The 20,737-nt window shown below is 35.3% G+C and overlaps 1 protein-coding gene across 1 annotated transcript in view; it reads left to right on the top strand.

Annotated features, from left to right (window-relative positions):
* ULK4 (unc-51 like kinase 4) overlaps positions 1–20,737 on the top strand; it is a 255,975-nt gene that overhangs the window by 73,194 nt on the left and 162,044 nt on the right. Inside the window, exons 23-28 of the mRNA XM_086741634.1 lie at positions 4,635–4,762; positions 11,825–11,958; positions 16,111–16,232; positions 16,555–16,611; positions 19,469–19,520; positions 19,611–19,705. Of these exons, the coding sequence (XP_086597760.1) occupies positions 4,635–4,762; positions 11,825–11,958; positions 16,111–16,232; positions 16,555–16,611; positions 19,469–19,520; positions 19,611–19,705 (588 nt within the window). The remainder of the gene's footprint in view (positions 1–4,634; positions 4,763–11,824; positions 11,959–16,110; positions 16,233–16,554; positions 16,612–19,468; positions 19,521–19,610; positions 19,706–20,737) is intronic.

The raw sequence follows: 20,737 nt of genomic DNA, 5'->3' as shown, positions 1-20,737 counted from the left end.
ACTTCTCATCTCCTCTCCACTTCTTGCAGCTGGGCCGGGCCGAGTTGGGCCCAGTCGGCTGCCCGGTGGGAGGCCAGAGGGTGAGGCCTGCAAGGCCCATGAGGCTCGCGCCTCCCCCTCTCTGCCCCCCGCTCAGCTGCTTCACATCTTCTCCTTTTTTTTTTTCCTGTTTTCCCCTACTTAAATACGTTATCGCAGAGGCGTTATCATGGGACATTCTGCTGCCAATTGGCTTGGCCTTGGCCAGCAGCGGGTCCGCCCTAGGCCCGGCCAAGTCCACTGAACAAAGGGGAGCGACTTCTAGCAGTTTCCTACAGAAGCTACCACCTTAGGCCCCCCCTCACTAAGAAAACCAGAACAACTGGTAAAGAGGGCCTAGTTCTACTGCATGTGCCCACATTTGGTAACTGTATCTGCCTTACAGCTCAGATAAATCTGTATCTCATAGAATGTCTTTTTTGCTCAAATTAGACTGTAGGGTTTTGGAAGCAGAAACTACATTTCTATTTTTCTTGAACAGGATCTAAAAATATAATCTTGCTCCCGACTTGAACTGCCAGGTACTGTCATGTTACATGGAGTAATAATATTTTATTGCTGAAGGGTGAATTTAATAATCCATGCAGTTTTCAATAGTCCGTGAGCATGACATACAAGTGCACCTTAATAAGAGAAGGGAAAAGAAAAACCAAGTGGGAAGTGTTGGCCTGCATTTTGCCTTCTATAGAATTCTTGTATTCATAGCTTAAGAGGCAGAAGGACAAGGTTGTGACTATCTTTTTAATACAGCTGCAAGTCAACCTATTACAACATACTTGAAGATATAAATTCAGATGGAGATCATTTAGCCTTGTGTATGTTATCCGGAAACTCCCTTAGCTTACAAGACTTAAGGCTGCCCTTGTTTTCCACTCCCTTCAAGAACAGTGGTAAGACCTATGACAACATAAAAGCCAGAGTACAAAGGAGAGATGCAGTTCTGTGGTCATCTGTGCTGGTATAAATCCTCAGTGAACTACAGTAGCTAACAGGGACTGTTTTTTGTCCCTCTCTGTTACACAGAGTTTCTGGTTTAGATTCATGTCTTGGAAACAAAAAAGCTGAAATGATGTTTTTAAAATAAAGTGTGGAAAAATAACTCAAAATCAAAGATTTTTGACACACTATAGCAGTAGATTTAAAAAAAAATACTGCCAATTCTTTTCAGCTGGCTGTCATGATTCAACTTTGAATGACTAAGTCATATGGCTTTTTGAATGCAGTTAGATTCCTCCAGAGGCCAGATAAGAGGGTGGGATTTTTTAATTTATTGTTTTTTTCTTAAGTACTAATAATTAAAATTTTTCAGCCAGTTACAGCAATACATTGTCACAACTGCATTGTTTCTTGCTTCCCTGCACCATTGGCAATAGTCTCTTTTTATCTTAGCCATATCCAATTATGGCACTGAAAAAAAGCATTATAAATGCATTATAAATGTTGTCCTCATATTTTAGTTACCTTTTTCAATTCTTTGTCTTTTACCTAAATGTGGACAAGTAGCTACCTCTGATGTTGATGTTTTTGCAATATCACTATAAATTAATAAAAAAATATAAATCTTTTTAACAAAATCTTTGTATCTCTTAACGTAGTATGGAGGCATACAATGGGATATTTGAAAATGCATAGAAAGGGAATTTGAAAATACAGACCAGTAGAACAAAAGATTGCTATTGCAACTTCAGTTCTTGTTTAGTGTAATAGCGGTCTAGCTGTTTTTCCCTTTTGTAGCCAATCCAAAAACATCATTGCTTTTTGTGGTTTGTTTTAAATGCTTTGCAGTATTAGTAAGAGTATCCAGTATAAAATAATGATCTTGTTGCAGTAGACAGCACGTTGACTTGCAATGGAAAGAGTGTCCTTACTCTGTAGGGTCTTCATGAATACATCAAACAGTTGCCGAGGAGAGAGGGAAGAAAAATGTAACAGTGAAATGATTAATAATTAAAGTTTCAGCAATTTTTGGCTTTTCTGATATATTGAGTTCTGCAGGTCAGCAAAGATGTGCTTCAGATTTTCTTTGGGTAAACTGTTGCTATTTTGCGGCCCTCAGACCAGCCAGAAAAGCAAATTCCAAAATATCACATTGATTTCTTAAGGCAGATTAATAGAATATTCCCAAATGAGTCTGATGTAACTGATTTTAATTTACAGTGTTGTCTTAACCCATGGTAACCCCAAAGTGTAACATTGAAATATTCTTGCTTTCCATGAGGAAAGAGGACTCATGGAAAGAGCATGAGGACTAAAAATAGTCAGATGTACTTTGGCTTGTGATTGCATGTGTCTTTGTCATAGTGACAAAGCTTTCAAGCTCATTTATGTTCGCAGGCAGTGTTGCATTATACAGACTCTTTCACTATATCTGAGGCTTTACAGTGTTTATTAATGTAAAAACTTTTTTTTTTTGTTTTGAGTATTTTCATTAAAAAAAAATCCCAAACAACTCAAACCCCACAAACTGCCACTTTATTAAAATGTCAAACTTTGCTTTTAGTAGATTGTAATTTTTGCAGGTTCATACTGGAGGAGCTACGAGTCATGCTCCATGAGCTGCTGAAGTGTTTAAAGCAGTAAACTTTGCAGTTTGTGCTTATTAACCACAAGACTGAGGAACTCTTCTGTTTATGGAGTAAATTGCAGAAATACAACAAAAGAGTTCTCAAGTAATTAATAACAGTTTGTTTTTCTGGGATTTCTGTAGTCACTGTCTATGCTGACTGCTTCTGAAGACAGTGTTAAAATGCTATCACAGTAAAATCTCATGGTCTGTTGGCCCTCTCTTACACTCCTGTTCTTTTTCCAGTCTCCGTAAAGAGGTATAGTTAATTGTTGCAAAGACTGTCTCCAATAAATTACATTCAGTGTTGATTTTCAGTTTTATGACAATGAAGTTGCCTTTCATTTATTCTGTCAGCAAATTTAACATACCAAGTATAATTTGAATTATACTTGGTATGTTAAATGTGTGTCACACAACAGGATTTTTAACTTTGTACACAACCTGCAGGCACACACTAGGCACCTCTTTTTAGTGTCACTTTCTTGAGAATCCAGCTCAAATGCTTGGGGGTAGTTTCTGTTGATGAGGCCATTTGTGCGCAGTCTAATTCTTCGATAAAGCCAGTTGACTCAGTTTGTAAATTCTGGCTCAGTTTTGAAATATGTTTGGGTTTTGTGGGCGTGTTGTTTTGGTTTGGGTTTTGTTTGTGTGTTTGTTTGTTTTGGTTTTTTTTTTGAGAAACAGAGATTTGAAGTAGCATTTGTGGTTTCAGAACAGGACATTCTGATCAAGAGCTGATTCAAAAACTACCATTACTGCTGCCAGCAAGGTCATCTTTGAAGAAGGAATTTATTTTATTTTTTTTTAAATCAAATTGCCCAGTTGGTCTTTGTAGAAGAAGAGTAGAGATGAGTGGCACAAATTTTTGTTCCCTAGAGGTAGAGGATATTCTTTTTTTTTTTTTTTGTCTTTTTTTTTCTTTTTCTTTTTTTCTCCTTTTGGTTTTTCATGAGTTATAACATATTATTGTTGGACAGACCATAAATGATCCTCATCTTATTTTTGCTGCTCATAATACCAAATTCTGTTATTCATAATATGAGAGCTCTTTTTTTCCTTCCACTGATTCTCAGCTTTATTCCCTTGAAAGCTCACATCTTTCCACGTTAGGCCACGTTCCAGAAACTAGAGACAGAGAAAAAGAAAAAAAGCTGTGATTTCAGTATCCAGTCAGCTAACCATTGTTAAACTTTTGAAGGGAAAAAATTTGTGGTTGTTCTTTATTTCTCACTACCCTTGTTAAACTTTTAAAATTATTCTTTCGTTTGGATTTACTGGAAGGAAGGAGATAGCAAGGACCTTAGCATCTTATAAATTTACTTTATCATAGGAATGGAGAAGGATCAATGAGTTAGGAAAGTCATGGCTCCTTACTGCTTGCAGTTTATCCTTTTTTTTTCTTTCCAAGTCCTAATTTGCATTGCTCCTTTGAAAGATGTTCTTCACTTCATGAACTCAAAATATAACTAGTTTAGATAAGTACAATCAGAGAAGGTTTTACCATCTATTTGGAGCATCTGTTGTATAATTTAGGGTCTGATGTAGGCATGCTGGTATCCAACAAAGGTGTTGGTTTTAATCTTCCTGTATATATGGGAATTAATAGGTAAACATTTAATCATATTTGTGCTGAAATATTTATGTATTCTGACAATCTTTCAGTCTTCTTTTAAAATAAATATATTAAAATATCCTTGAGGTAAGACCTTTTAAAATATAAATTCTATCATATTTTATAGTTAATTTTGTACCATTTTGGACATAGTACCTTAGTTAGTTTTTACTTGTTGCAGCTTTTACAAAGATGTACAAAGCAGCTTTGCACTAGGCCGGTCTGTCTTGGATACAATTTATTTAGTAGTGTTTTATGGATTTTTTTGTTTTTGTTTTTGCTGTGAGTGACATGAAAAGTACCTTACTAATACAGAATGCACATCAAAATGAGCAAATGTACACAATGTTAAGATACAGTGCAAGTAATCTTTCTCCATAATATAATATTAACATATTTGTGTTTACTTCCACCAAGGATTTTGTGACTACAATTGCTCGTTTACTTGAAAGTCCTTCCACATTTATTAGAGCAAAAGCCTTTCTGGTTCTGCTACAAGTTCTAATTCATAACAGGGAGATGTTGCTACTCAGTTGTCAAGCAAGGTAAGGTGATATTTTCAGTCATACCTGAAATACTTTTAAATGTGTGGTATTTTTGAGCCAGTGTTTTACGAGTGAACTATCTTCTGCATTATATGAATCCTTTTATTAATGAGAATATTAAGAAAAGAATATTCTTTTTTTTTTTGTCTAGGCTTATTAGGTGATGATTACTCACAACGGGAAACCGCTGTCTTACCAGAACAGTTTGTCTTTTAGCTAACTTGTGGTCCCAGTGACCATTAACAAGAAGCAGATTTTGCTTTGAGTAGGGCAAAGCAAATACTGCAACAGTGAGTTGTTACTATGGTGGGAAAGCAAAAGAAAAAGGTCTGTCATATACCTTCCTGAGGTGTAGTATGTGTAGTATAATCCGTAGTCTTTTCAGTGTAGGCATATTCAAGGTAAAATAATATTTCTTGGCTATATGTGTTGGAGTGACTTATATAATGACCACTGAATTCCTGTGACTTCCATGTAAAAAGTTTTATTTGTTTCTATATTTATAAGTACTGACTGTTTATAAGAAATGACTTCTCTAAAATTATATTTGACTCACAGTGGAATAGTTATTTGGATTTTTGTGTCTTGTAATGGCACAAAAACATTCCCATATCAGACAAGAGGAAATCGGACTCTGTTAGAAAGTAAATTGTCATCACGTTTTGAGAGTGATTGGAGAAGTAAGATGGAAGACATGTTATTTGAGACTTTTATCTTCTGCTGTTCATTATTGTCAAAGTTTAGCTCCACTTGGGACCAAGCTACACAGTCTCTCTCTCGCTCCCCCCACCCTCAGAGGGAGTAGGGGAAAGATACTGTAACAAAAAGGCTCGAGGTTTGAGAGTACAGGGAGAGATATGTAAAGTTACCATTACAGGCAAAACAGACTCTACTTGCGGAAAGCTATTTGTTTATCATTAAAACCAAAGCAGGATAATGTGGAAGGGAACAAAATAACTTCCCCCCACCCCTCCCTCTTCCCAGGCTTAGCTTAATTTCAATTGTCTCTACCTCCTTCCCCCTGCAAGCAGCACAGGGGGGGCAATAGGGAATGGGGGTTGCCATCAGTTCATCACATGTTGCTTTCTGCCACTCCTTGCTCGTCCGGGGAAGAACTCCTCACATTCTTCCACTGCTCCATCGGGGGGTCCGTCCCATGGGCTACAGTCCTTTATGAGCGGCTCCGGCGTGGGTCGTTTTCTGCACGGGGTGCAGTCCCTCAGGAACCGGCTGCCCCAGCGCGCCCTCCACGGGCCACAGAGGCTGGGGCAGCCAGGCGTCTGCCTGGTCTGCGGGTGGGTCTCTGCTCCTCCGTGGGCCTCCATGGGCTGCAGGGGCACAGCCTGCTTCACCATGGTCATCACTACGGGCTGCAGGGGAATCTCTGTCAGGAGCAGCATTACTCCTCCCCCTCCTTCTTCACTCTCAGGTTCTCTTCACATCTCATCTCCTCTCCACTTCTTGCGGCCGGGCCAGGCTGAGTCGGGCCCAATCGGCCGCCCCGTGGAAGGCCAGAGGGTGAGGGCCACAAGGCTCGTGCCTCCCCTTCTCTGCTTCTGCTCAGTGTCTTCGCATCTTCTTCTTTTTTTATTTTTCTCCTTCTTAAATACGTTATCGCAGAGGCGTTATCAGGGAACATTCTGCTACCAATTGGGCTCGGCGCTGGCCAGCAGCGGATCCGCCCTAGGTCCGGCCGAGTCCACTGAACAAAGGGGAAACTTCTAGTAGCTTCTTCTAAGTACTGAATACAAGTTTCTTTTTCATATGTATCTTTTTATACTTCCAGAAATGTTTTATCAAGTTATGTGTTTTGGTTAGTGAAAAATGTCTCTAGTGATTTGTAAGTGACTACTCGAATGCTTATGTTTTTAGTGACTGCTGCTATTAGTATGCTTGTTACAGCACATAGGACTGAGCTGTGTGTTTGGAGAAATGTCTGACCAAAGTTCTGTACTGAGAGTTACTATTTGTTTCTTAATATCTAAGGTATTATGTGAAGGAGAACTTTAATAATTTTTATTGGCAATATGATCTTTTTATTTATGACACTTTTCAATGAGCAGCCTTTCTGAAGAGACTGTATTGTGAATTTGGAATGTTATTTAGTATTATGAATTTTGGCTTTAACCTGCTGTTGTATTGTAATGCTCCAGACACAGCTGATTAGGGACTGACACATAACACATGAGGTAAAACAATAGGCAAGCCTTATAGCAGCTTTATTGAATTGATAAACTGTTTTTCTTAATTTGTTATGTTTTCTGCATAATTGTTCTTCAATGAACAGTGTATGTCTTGACAGGATAGATCATCTAGACTAAAACCTTTCCCTTTCTGGAAAGTAAAATGGCTACAGTAGGATGAGAGAGGATAACTGTCATTGTTACCTGTCACAGAACTGGAGACATTTAACAGAAACATTATTTCAAAATAAAGACTAATAAATTTAAAATTACTATTACAGTAAGCCATAATCAGTTAGATAACTATTGAAAATATGTGATATACTCAAATTCTCTTGTGTTTGATTTATGAAAATAAAGAGTATGTAGTAAAATGTGCATAATTTCTAGTTACTGCTTTTTCTTTAGCAATTGCAGCTGATACCTGTAACAATTTGTTTATGATAATCAGTATAAGGCAATTTTTCAGTGTGCATCAGGATAAGGATATGATGCAGATGATGAAACAGTCAGTAATAATTATTTCATGGCAACACTGCATATATTTCTACAGCTTTAAGTTAAATGTTTTTCAATTTGGCATGGGAAAAGGCTTTTGTTTAGTTTAGTAATCAAAATTATACATACATTTGCAGAGATTTAAAAAAAAACGTCCACAACAAATTATCTGAATCTGTCGTAGCATGTTTTTAAATTACAAAATTAGTTGTAGTGGGAGTGTGTAACTCAAGAACTTGACAGTGAATGTCACTGAGGAAATTCCACTAGGACTTTCCAAAGTACTTCTAGATTTCAACATCTGTGGATTAAAAGCATTTATACATAATATTAAATGTAATTTTGAAGTTATTTTTTTCACATGTAACATTAATATAATTGACCTGTTTTTCTTTTTTCTACCTGTCTCATGGGAGTACATTACATACCTTTTGTTCTTCCACATGTGATAACAGCTAGAGAAGATAGGAGACCTTTTAGCCTGAAATAGCACTTATTTGCTCCCAGTATGCAAATTCATTTATTTTGCTAATCACCCTGAGTTTTCTAGTCTCCTTGTTTTCTCCAGGATTTGCAAAGGCAGGCTACCTGTTAATGAGTGGAGGGATACGACCTGAAGTTTTGTTGAGCCTTATAATTTCACTCTTTTCTGGACTAGTAGTAATTTCCAATTAGTCTCACTGAATTGTTCTTTCTGAATCTAAATGGTTTCAGAGAATTTCCTAGGTGAATAGAGACTGCCCTGGAGATTGAACTTCCTCCCTAAAGAATTTATTTAAAGCTCTCTTTCTAGTGTCTGCAGAGATAGACACTTGTGGAAAGATAGGGTAGTATTCCTGACAGACTTCCACAGTCTGGAAAAGCCTAACTATGCACAAAAGCATAAGTTTTGAGCAAAATCTTTCTCAGTTACCTGTCCTTACCTCCTGTATTTTTTAATTTCCAGATCTTGTATACGTCCTCAAAAGAAAAGCTTTACCAGAGACCTGTGACAGTCTCACATCTAGCATAGCCTCTTTGCCTTGATAAATCTAAGACTGGCCTAGAAAAATAGTGAGGAAAAAACAGAAAATATCAGTGCTCAGTCAAATAGGAAAACATGGAAATAGAAGGCAGGAGGGAAGAATTTACAAGTCGGTGATTTCAGGAAAAAAACTCAGCAAGCTGGTATCAAGCTGAAAAAAAAAAAGTGTAGACGGGAAGAAATAGGGATTGACCCTTCTTACTAGCATGATCTGCTATCCAGTTTTCATCTCTCTAAAATAAACAATATATCTCTATTAAACATGCTTTTAAAATCATAATTTTCTGTTAGCAGAGGTTGAATAATAGGAGGTCCTTGAATTGTTGTGGTAAATGGAGTGTATATGTCCTCGGAGCATGCAAGGCATTCTTTGGTTTCTTGAAGGTCTGTCATTCTCTGTGAGCCTAGTGAACTGAAGGGAGAAGCAGGGAGAAAACTGCTAATGAGCTTTCAGGTTCAGTAATCTGGCAGCCGCACGCATTTTCCCCCCTGCTGAGATTCTAGTAAAGTTGTAGCTGAACACTATTGATATCTAAAGCTAATTTTAAGGATGTTGAGGGTAAATGTTACTGATAGAAGGAAATTAATGAATTTTAGAAAACAGTTCTTAGAGACCTTGAGAGGTTGCAGAGGCTACCCTTCTGATCCAGGTCAAGGTCTGTTAAGCTTGAGAAATATTTTTTAATGATTGGTGGAAACTGGTGGGTATTCCATGAGTTCTTTTGGACAGCTGTTCTAATTGTTAGCTATTCCTAACACTCAAAATATCTTGCTGTTTTCTCATTGAAATTTCAATTCTACAGGTTAAGTACAGAAAACAATGTAGTCTTTTTCCTTTTACAGTAACTTCTGTATATTTGAAGACCCTGTCTTACCACATGTCTGCTCAGTCTCCTAAATTTTGGCTGAATCTTCTCTTTTTTTCATGTTGATCGTGTTTATCGGTGAACAGTTCTTACACTTCTAAAGTGGTACACCTCATTCCCATTCCTATTACTCAGGACTGTTAACTTGCTGCAGTTCTTTTTGCTTCACTCTTCCCATCTTATCTCAGAAAGCTTGAGTTGTTTTCCCTTTTTGTGTAAAAGCTTACTGATGGCCATATCGTGCAATACAGATACTTGAAGAAATTTTTTAAAAAATCAAATTTGTCTTCATAGATAGTGGTTTATTCTTCGTCATATTTAGCTTATTTATAGTAACACCCACATTTATTTTTCAAGTATTGCTGAGTGCAAGACAAACGTGTGCCTTGTAGGAATTGAATAAATGTGTTTCCATAGGCCTAGTTTTGCCCGTTAGACAGAACACCAAGATTCTTCAGGGAACAGAAGTAACTGTTGAATTGTTCTGCATATGACTGAGGAATTTGTTGAAGGAAATGAGAGATACTAATGCTTTCCTGTGTGTATATGGATCTGCACAATTTTCTTGACACAATGCTTAGTTGAACAGTACTATTGGGGAAAAAATAATTGTGTATGTTTTTAGAAAATATTTATATGAGAGACAGTTTTGTGATGGGAAGGGCAACACAAAATGAGAGAACTAATAAGTTTACATAAACTTTTTATCTTTCCTCTTTCAGAATAAATGAACATACTTTGTATGCTTCTCAAATGGGATTAACTAATAGAACATGTTTTTAAAAAATGAACTCCCTTCTCCCTCCTAGCAATAAAACCACTCATGTTGAAGGCTATTCAGTCTATTTAAGTAAAACTTAAAGCTAAACATATTTCCATTTAGCATCAGATGATTATTAAATCATGGAAGTGTTTTCTTAAAGAAAAAAATCCATTCGAACTCTGATATTTTGTCATGTTTTTGTTCAAAGTTAAACAGGTTTTGAGTAAAAATTACTTGGTGTTCTGGAAAGGCTAGAGGGCTTTGTACTATTTTAACTTAAGACATTCAATTTTTTATATTAATAAAACTTAAAGCTTATTTTAAGGAAAATTCTATTTGAAGCATAATGTCAGATTTTTAAGTAGTTGTCGTCTACCAGACAAATCAAAATTCCTTGTAATTTAATACAATTTTCAGAGATTACAAGAAAAATAAAAGATGTCTCCATAGTCTCTGGGAAGTGCAGCTGAATGTGTTGCACCTGGGCCATTGCAGAGGTCAAATGTAGTTACTGAATGGATCTTTTGATTTATCTCTATCTTTGTCTCTGTAGCACAGTTCGGGAAGGATAAGATGAGTTGTAGTATTCCATAACAATCATGCATTGTGTAGAGGCCTAATCCTGCAAAATGCATTCTTAGGTAGTTTTTATTTCATTAAGTAAATTGGCTTTTTGATGGAAATACACACCTCCTAGGATAAAATTTTGTGTTTATGAGTCCTGTACTTTTGTTGTGTACGTTTGAGGCAGTATAAATAAGTTATTTTCATACTTCTATAAAAGAGTTTTAATTATAAGGAAAAAAAATACTGAAGTACATGCTTAATATCCCGAGTATGGATTTCACTCATCAGTGACTGATGGTTTTTTGCACAGGACCCCCCGGGAGTTCAAATGTGAAACAAAGATGTCAATATCACATCCCTAAAGGGAAGTCTGGCCCTTCTGTCTGTTCAAATGAGCATTTTAAAATATTGCCTGAAGCATTCTGTTACAAGTGTATTATTAAAGTTATTTCTTGTAAGTTAACCAGTTGCTAATAAATCAGTTACCATAGTTTACTATGAGAAATATCATTCTGCAGAACAACGTAGCTACGCAGCTCTTACCAGTTAGAATGTAGGCATTGAGTTTGTCTTTAGGAATCTCAAGCACTAGATTTCTAGAGAAAAGATACAAAGCTAGTTTGGGCTTTCATCTCTTTCGTTCTGGCCTTTCTAACCAGTGCTAACGTTTTGATAGGCTGTAGTATGATTTATGTAGTATGATTTGTCTTGACTGAAAGGTTGATCTCTTGTTACATTTACTTAAATTATTCTTGCTTTAGGAAATCTTACATGCTGAAAATGAATGTCTTTAGTCTTTTCTTCAGATTGCTCATATTGGTCATATATTTCAAAATAAAGTGGATTTTAAAATTAATCTGTCTCTGTGACACTCCTTATGTTAGCATCATATATTCATTTAAACTAGTAGAGTTGCACTTAACTTACAGTAGCTTAAGGGTTTCTTTTCTCTTGTTCCTTGACAGTAATTTGTGTTATTTTAAAAATTTATTTATTGAAAAGGGAAAGGCTAAAACTTCTATAAAATTACACAGGCAAAACTAATGTATCATCTTGATTGTAACCTAAATTACTAGAAATGTCTGGTTCAGTAGTATTTTTGAGATACAGTGTAATTTTTTTTGTCATGAGAGGTAATGTTTTTCACTTGCTTAAATGTAGACTCGTGATGTATATTGAAAGAGACAACAGAAAGACCACGTCAGAAAAAGAGCAGCAAGGTGGCAGTGAATACCTGTCAAAATGCCTGGATCTTCTCATCTGTCACATTGTGCAAGAGCTGCCAGGAATTCTAGGTAAATTTAGTTTATTAACTGAACAAATCTTACCTTTGCTTGCTCCCTCAAGAAACAAATATCTCCTTACATAAACAGGTGGAAAGACTGTATTGTCTGATTACATGAAGTCTGCATGTTATCAGCTTCATTAAGTTTTTTAGTTATGTCATTATCAGAGATTTTATATTGGAATGCATGCTTTCTTATATTAATGTTTTGAATTTCTTGAATGGAATGGATTTATTGAATGGAACAGTCAACTATGTTGACTGTTCAACTCAGTCAGGAATGAGGCCCAAATGTACAAGAAGTTTTATCAGTTTTCTAAAGATATTCCAAACACTGAAAAACCTAAGAGCAAATTTGCCTCATAAAGCAGAGCTAGAAGAGATGCAACAGGGCATATCTGTGAGTACATGTTAAACATTTACACTGAAACTTGTATGTTGAGTATTTGCTTCAGGCAATTTTTCTGGAAAATTTCAACGTACATACGTCACTTGTTCTAGATGTCTGAAACTGTTTTCCTCGTGCATAAAAAAGATTGAAAGATTTTCTCTGAGATAACATCAGTGCTGCCTCAGCCAATCCCTTATACTTAGAAATAAGGACCTGAAGTGTCAGCAAAGTAGCTGTTGTGCCGAAGATATGCATTTGGACAACTTTGTGAATATCTGCACAAAGTTCCCTAGTATTTGAGCCCTTGGAATGATAAAAAGCTACTTTGAACTTTGTACTGTTCATATATGTTCAAACAGAAATTTACGTTAGCAGCTGAAGTCCTGTAATCATTTAATATGCCCAAATTTGTGATAGTGGGATGAGATACTACAGAAGAAGGGACTTGCAGAAGGAACAGTATGTGTGCACATAGGACAAAACTTGCCAATTGCAGGGCATAATTTGAATTTATCGGGCAACCAGAGAAGAAACTGGACTAGAAAGAAATTAGTTTGAGGGTCTAGGAAGTCATTGAAGAGAAGGTGATGAGACAAGATGAGAATTTTGGCCATTTGTACAAAAGTAATAGATAAAATATTGAAAAATTAAGAAGGATCTGTTGGTGAGATTTGAACATAAAGTTGATATTGAATAAAATAAATGTCACAGAAATTACCCTGGATAAGTAAGAACGGTGGGACTGTCTTTCCTCGAAAAAGCTATGCTAGATGTTACATAAGGAAAGATGAGGTTTTTATTTGAAAAATTTAATTAGGAGTTAGTGAAGGAAGAAAGGACAGAAAGGAGTTAGAGAGCAAAGGGAATGAGGAAGGAAAGTGGGAGGAGGGGGAAGAGAGGAGGGTAGGAAGAAAAGGAATGAAAGAGGAGGGAAGGGGGACGAGAAGGGAAGAAACTGAGTGGAGGGAAGGGTAGAGAGGGAGAAGGGATGGAGAAAGAGAGGGGGAGAGAAGGATGGAGAGAAGGAAAGAAGGAGAAGGGAGGAAGAAGGAGACAAAAAGAAAGGAAGGAGAAAATGAGAGATTGGTGTGGCCAGTCTGAATCATCATTTAAATTCTTACTAAGACTTCTGGTGAGTGAGGTCTCCCACAGAATAAAGTAAGAAGGCTAGATAGGAAGACAAAGAAGGAGATGCTCTGAGTACTGAAGAAAAGAAAAGGAGCAAAACCAACCCTTACTGTGTATGCTTTACACATTAAATGTAAATGTCATTAAATGGTAAAGCATTTTCTCAGAAAGTTATTTTGTGATGAGATGATACCTGATTTATTTTTCATCTTCTCTACATTATCACTAGGATATTGAAAATGAAATGGTAGCACTGCAAAGGTCAGTAGACCTAAATGTCATGCTGCTATTTTAAAAGAAACTTTCCATAACAATGCAATTTTTGCTTTGCTGCAAATACCTGATCCCTTTTTTTAAATAAATATCAGATTCATATATTGACTATATTTTTGGGATTTGGAAGTCTCGGACTATAAATGTTTGAGGCAGAAATTCACTTCCTACTGTCTGTATGTACTACATGCAACTACTATACTAGGCCCTGATATTTCCTCAGAACCTGAAAGTACTATACATCAACTATTTAGTTACTATCATTATAATACATAGTACATCAATTGCTTTAACATGTATTCTGCTGGGTTATTTTACTACTGATGTACAATTCCAATGCATTGTTGACAACTGATATATCAAGCATAATTTTTACACTTTGTTTTCCTTTCCAATCTAGATGTATATGTTGATTGTTTTTGTTAAGGTAAAACTATCTGTCCGTATTTGCCCACATTTGTCAGAAGGCTTTTTCTTTTTATTACTGTGAGTATTGCAAAAGAACATATTCTGCTTGAGGAGGTAAAAGCTATGGGGTTCCAAGAAAAATCACCAGATTTGCAAAGTGGAACATTTAAAAGCAGTTTAACTATTGATTTAGAATTAATCCTAGCTGGCTTTTTTTTTTAATATGCATTTATGTAAGCTCCTTTCTGATCCCATCTTCTTCCACCAGATGTAGCTATAAACCAAATAGACTAGCAATTTGTAGAAGTTTGCCTTAAAGATACATTTAAACAAATGAAATAATTTGTTCATCTTGTGGATAATTTTAAAAGTGATCAGTTTTTGTGGGTAAGAAACTAATTTATTTCTACATTTATAATATTTGATGTACTTCTGGGAAGTAGATATAAGTTGCTTATATCATGCTAAAAATAAATGTATCCATATCTATCTATCAATCAACTGCAATATTGGCAAATGTTTTTATTATTGTTATATAGGCCTTAAAACATGGAAAGAGAGTAGATGGTTCAGTAAATTATTTGTTGCTAACCACAGAGAAGTCTTGTTGAATTGTAGTATTGTGAGTAATTCAGATTAAAAATGTGTTGATGGAAAAACAGTATTTTGGTTTACATAGTTGGAGAATTTTAGGCAACGCTTTCTTTTTCTTGAGCAGTATGTTATAGAATGAGTAAAATCTTTAAGGCTAGGTATTTTTACAATCTACTTTAGTGCTAGGCTCTGTCATTTCTGCTTATGTTGAAAATTGAACTCCATGGGAGCAGAAGAAAAGCATTGGTATTATTCAACAAGAATAAACTCTGACTTTGAAAGGAGGGGCCTCTTCCGGCATCAAAACTGTACAAAATACTGAGTCTCATCCTTTATTTGTTTAATATCTATGTGATTTCCCTTTTACAGTTTTGTGCAGCTCTCTTGTTAGGGGAAAAAAGTATAGTAAGTGTCCTTTCAAGACATATTTGGCTTTTAATATTTTTGAGGCTATAGGGGCAGAATTTTCCTTCTTTGCATATAAGCTGTGACTTTTCTCCTGTTGCTTCTGTTCTTTATCCCATGCAGAAGGGATCTTGCTTTTCTGAGACAATAGTTAATGTAACACGAATTTAGCATAATCTTCTTTGATTTTTATGTGTCTCTTCTGAAGTCTGAAGTATAATTTTCACTATTACAGTTAAAGTTTTGTTCCCTCGTTATTGTGTCTGAGGTTTGTTATGGAAGCAGCTGAGTTCTCTCATTGACCTGCTGCTACCTCTTTTATGAGAATGTGAGAATTCCTGCTGCTTTAGGTTTCTTATGTTACCGTTAAAGTTGTGTATGAGAATGTGTGTGTGTGCACGGCTGGTGGAGGGATCTTTTGGAAGGTGGGGGAAGTATATTTGTTTCTTCCTTCCAGTGGTACTCTGCTGCAAGAAAATCATACTGCTTGAGCATTATGTAATCTTCTAAGGATGGTGAATTCAGCTCTTGGTCAGCTGGAAGTCATGAGAATTTTGGTTTTTATTTCACTGGAAATAGGATTGCATCCACAAAATTTTAGGGGTATAATTCCATGCATATGTAGCCACCTAAAGCCCATATGTCCACCCTACTGAGAGGGGTAATTTCATCTTTGCTTCTACACCTGCCTTGTATTTCTATCCTCAATGTTTTGCCAGAGGTCACATTTGCACGCCTGTCCCTGTAGCCAGAGAAGGAAATTGGCCTGGATGAACACTGAGCTAGGAAAGAAAAGTACTGGATCGTGCCAATTTATCATGCAGTCACATGAACTCTACTTTCGGCAGGATGGAGAAGAGAAGATTGAACAGAGGATACTGGAACAGAGATGTTTTTTATGTCATTTGCTGTTGTTTAGTAAAGCAATTATGCTAAATCAGTCTGAAATGTTATTTTTTGTAGGTGACATTCTTACTGCCTTAACTAACGTCTCTGGACGTAAACACCCATCGACAGTTCAGGCCAAACAGCTGAAGATGTGCCTTCCTATGATGCCTGTAGTGCTTCATCTTGTGACATCCCAGGTAGATCTTTTTTTTTTCCCCGAATTTGTTAAATAGAGGACAAATGCTTGCAGTTTCCCAAAATCTAATATCTGCTGATCATGATCAGAATGGATAAAATAAAACTTTTATTAATGTGTAGATATGTTGATGAGTATTCCAGCTATGTAACAACATTAAAGATGTAAGCCTCATTTTTGCACACTGTAAGACAACTCTAATGATAGAAGCAAATACATGTTTTGTCCTCCTTTTTAACATGGCTGGTAAATACATGTTTTAGGTTTTTTTTTTAAGACATGCGCTTAGTCTAATTTTTTCAACTTTTGCTAAATTCAAATAGGTATTTCGTCCCCAGATAGTCACAGAGGAGTTTCTTTTCAACTATGGGAACTTACTTGTGAGTACAACCATCTAAGTTAAATCTTTACAAAATATATATATGCATAAAATTTTGGGAATACTACTTTTACACTGTATTTAGTTGATTAAAAGCTGAGTATTGCAAGCTACAGAGCTAAGGTATTTGTCTCATTAACATCTACAACTTATTAATGACATTAGCAATAGAAAATGAACTTTTAAACTATACTATAGGATAGTATAGCAAAAATGAAGTAGTACTGTTGTAATGTAATTTCCTCATATGAAACCAGTTGTTTCTGCTAAATGAGTAAAAAAGCATATTCTAAATTTGTGTATCAGAGTTAAGCAAATAACTTAAGTACATTGGTTCATAAATGACAAGTAGGTATTTACTTTCACAGTAGCATGACAAAGTGCTTCACCACAAATAGCTAGATTAAAGTTTACTGTTCAGATTCCCTTATCTTTTTCCTTTGACTCTTGATTCCAAGAAAATATCGGTTTAATTTAGCTCTACTAAAATATTTTTATAAAAATTAGCATTAGAATGATGAAAAAAACCCCCCAAACCTGTCGATTTTGAATTACAAAGCCTTTTATCTCTTTGAAGCATTTGTAACTAGGCAGTAGTTTTATTAATGGTTTTGGATCAACCTTCTAGAAGGTGAAATGCTTTTGTCAGCAATATAGGTACAGCAGACCAGATACAATGTAAGTTTTCTTTTGACGTTACTCCAGCTGCTTGAACAACTGACTAGCTAGTTATACTAGCACAGCTTTTGTCTCAGATCAAGGAGGAGAAGATGACTTTGCTGAGTATTTCCTGCATCTTGTCCTCTGTCTCTATCAAGCAAAGCAATTCAGGAATTTACATATACTGTTTCAATTTATACATAAAAAAGGGAGAGGAAGTAGTGTATCTGAGAAATGAATATCAGATTTGAATCAATTTTATAAAACTGTGTTATGATATGACTAATATAATTACTTCTGGAAGAGTAGCTATCCATTCTGCCAGGCAACAGTTTACTCTGGAATTTTGTGTTTAGCAACATTCCCACTGACATCTATAAAGGGACATTTCATCATCAGCTTGTACTTTTTCAAAGTACTGTGCTATAATTGAAGCCTCTAAGACTCTAGCAAGTGAGTCTTTCAGGTTTTTTTTTGTTGTTTTTTTTTTTCTTTTTTTCTGATTTGTTAAAAAATCTTACTTTTAACAATAAGAAATTATTAGGAGTGGAAAGATATGTGCTTGGTATCTGGAAGGAAAAGAGTAGTTATTTTGCTGTTACTTTTGTTCATTGAGAATTTTTTTTTTCTTGCTGCTTTGAAGTTATTTCCATCATCACTGTAATTTTCAGTACTGTTGTGCAAAGAAATGGAGAGGGAGTTGGGAGAGTCCTTTCATGTTTTCAGCTGTGAGTAGAAATACATGGAGAACATGCTCTGCCCAAAAGGCACAGCTAATAGTAGGCTCCTAGCAGAGTGCATAGGGCACAGACTCTCCTGTAGCAGAATACACATGCTATTCCTCTCTTGTTGAAAAAAAACCCAGATAGTTGGGGTTTTTTTGCATAAATACATCATCTTCTTGTGTTTCTAATATGAAATTAAGGAAAGAAGCATTAGTAGCAAGAACAATTTTTACACCAACTATATTGATTTTTCCAAATTGGTCTTGCGACTACACTTAGGTGTGAAACTGTCTTAAATAAGCCAACAAAATAATACTCTTTTCCAAAACAAGTTAATTGGATAATAACTATTAATTTTCTTCAAATGATCAGGAAGATAAAATAACTGATTTTTTAATAGAAACAGTTGTTTTTTATGACTGCCTCTGAGGTGCATTTAAATTATGAAATATATCATTAGCTTCTAACTATATTTTTAATTAGAGAAGAATCCTTGAGATGTTTCTTACATACTGAGAAAAAGATAACCCACGTAGACACTGCTAATGTAATATATAATTACAAAATTTTAATTGATAGTGAAATATGAAACAAGCGTCATTTTCTTAATGCCTTAACATCATATAAATAAATATATGTGTGCAAATTGAAAATGAAAAAGATGTTTATCCATGGTAAATTCTCTTTCTATTAAATACTGCAGTATTAAAAAAAAGCATACTATAAATTCTGCTGAGAATTTTTCCTTCTTTAGCAAATGTTAATAACGTCTTTTACATCCCCTATGAAGTAAACAGCTATGCATAGAAGTGAAAGCGAAGAGTGAAATCAAGATTAAAAGGCAAAAGAATAATGTATCTAGTTGTACAGTATTTACTTAACCCAGATTATTAATATTTCATTGTCCTTGTTCCTTAAAATGAGGACTGATTTAGGTGATTTTTAATAGAAGGTCATACATTTTTGTGTGTTCTCCTGTGTGTAACTGTATCCATAGTGTGTGTAGTATGCATGGAGATCAAAAAGATGGTACAAATAACAGAAAATTGCATTTTCTGGAGGGTCTTTGGTCTTTTTTTTTGTGATTTATTTTAACATAGCTATGTCCAAGGTAGTTCAAAGTCTTCTTAGAAATGACAGTTTTCTGTTAACAATAAAGACATTTAATTACTGTCTATTTAGCTGGAAATGTTCTAATTCCTGACATTAGTCAGAGTAATATTCCTTACTGTACTCCACGTTTAAGTGTCCAACAGCATTACAGACTTGCAAAATTATGTTAAAACAGCTAGATCGTGAATGCTTTCAATCTTCCGTATCTTAGTTATTATGACAGTGTTTCCCAATGCAGGTGCATTAACGTTTTGTATTTACACGGTCTCTTAAAGACTTTAATGTGGTAATTATTCAGTGATTATGCTTCTTAATTTTTGTTTCTAAAGTTTTTTAACATAAATGCCTCTTCTTCTGTAGAATTTTATCAGATCGATAGATTTAGGAGAAACAAACTTGGATGGAGCAATAGGTAAGGTAACCTATGATATTGCTGTACTTTTATAAGCAGACATTATTACTGTTGTATTTTATAAAGAAATACAATGATTTTTACTAATAGGGCAAGCTGCATCAGAAGAATTGATTAAGACTACTTTATCAACCTTTGAAGCACTTACACAGCATCCTGTCTTGTTGACAAGCCATCGCTTCACTGTAAGTCTGACAACAAATTAAATAGTTGCAGGCTAATTGGCCTAATTCCCTTGATAATGGAATATTTTGAAGATTTAGAAACTGTTCAAATTATGGCCTAAAATTTATTGTGGTTCTTTTTGAACAGGAAAGATCCTTATTGTTTATAGAGAGATTTAATTTTCAAAGAAGCAGTGAGGCATTCAGGCTCAGTTTATTATATTTAGTTGAGAAGCTAGAGGAAGAGTGAGAAGGGCTTAAAGCTTAAAAATAGCAGTTCTTAAAATTATTTTTATATAAGTATAACACTTGATTCTATGTCTGTCTTCATCCTCAAAGCATGTATGTTGCTATGTAGTAGTAAAAATTTCACCACTTTATTTGTCATTATGCTTTTAACATAGCTCGGAAAGACCACTTCTGAGGGTTAGACAACCCATTCCTTGATATTATCATCAAGTATAACAGTTTATAGCAGTTATGCTGGGGTTTTTTGGTTTAACAGATTGCTTACTAAAAATTGCATTACAGTTACCAAATCCATATACTGTAAACTTCTTACATGACTAAAAAAATGTTTTCTTTGAAGTATTTTGTTAAATAGTTTACTTTGAGCTAAGCTACCTGAAGGCAGAAGAATTATGTTGCGAAATACTTGTCAGTAAATCAGTAGGTTGGAATGCTTGAATCAGTGACTGACAAATCCTTGTAACCTGTACCAGTGCATTTTTGTGCCTGTGTTCTTACCAAAAGTGTAACCCACCATATCTACTGGGGTGATAATTTAATTCAAACTGAAATTTATGTGTTTCTATTGGAATTAGGTTAAAGGCGCACCACACTCAATATAGCACTTAAATCAAGAAAGGCAGTAGCAAATTCATAAATTCCTAAGAATGAGTCATCTTAGAGATTGTGCTAGGTAAGAATGAGTGTTCTTAGAAATTGTTTTTAGAAGCTGAATCCTATTTAGTGTGTGTTAGTTGAGTGTTTAGATTATAAAGCCTTAATAAGTGAAAATATTAGAATTAATTCAAAATATAAATAGGAATT

Source organism: Chlamydotis macqueenii, chromosome 2, assembly GCF_036417535.1.
Source record: "Chlamydotis macqueenii isolate bChlMac1 chromosome 2, bChlMac1.mat, whole genome shotgun sequence".
Lineage (NCBI taxonomy): Eukaryota > Metazoa > Chordata > Aves > Otidiformes > Otididae > Chlamydotis > Chlamydotis macqueenii.
Note: the sequence above shows the minus strand (reverse complement) of the source record. Positions and strands in the feature narration are given on the sequence as shown.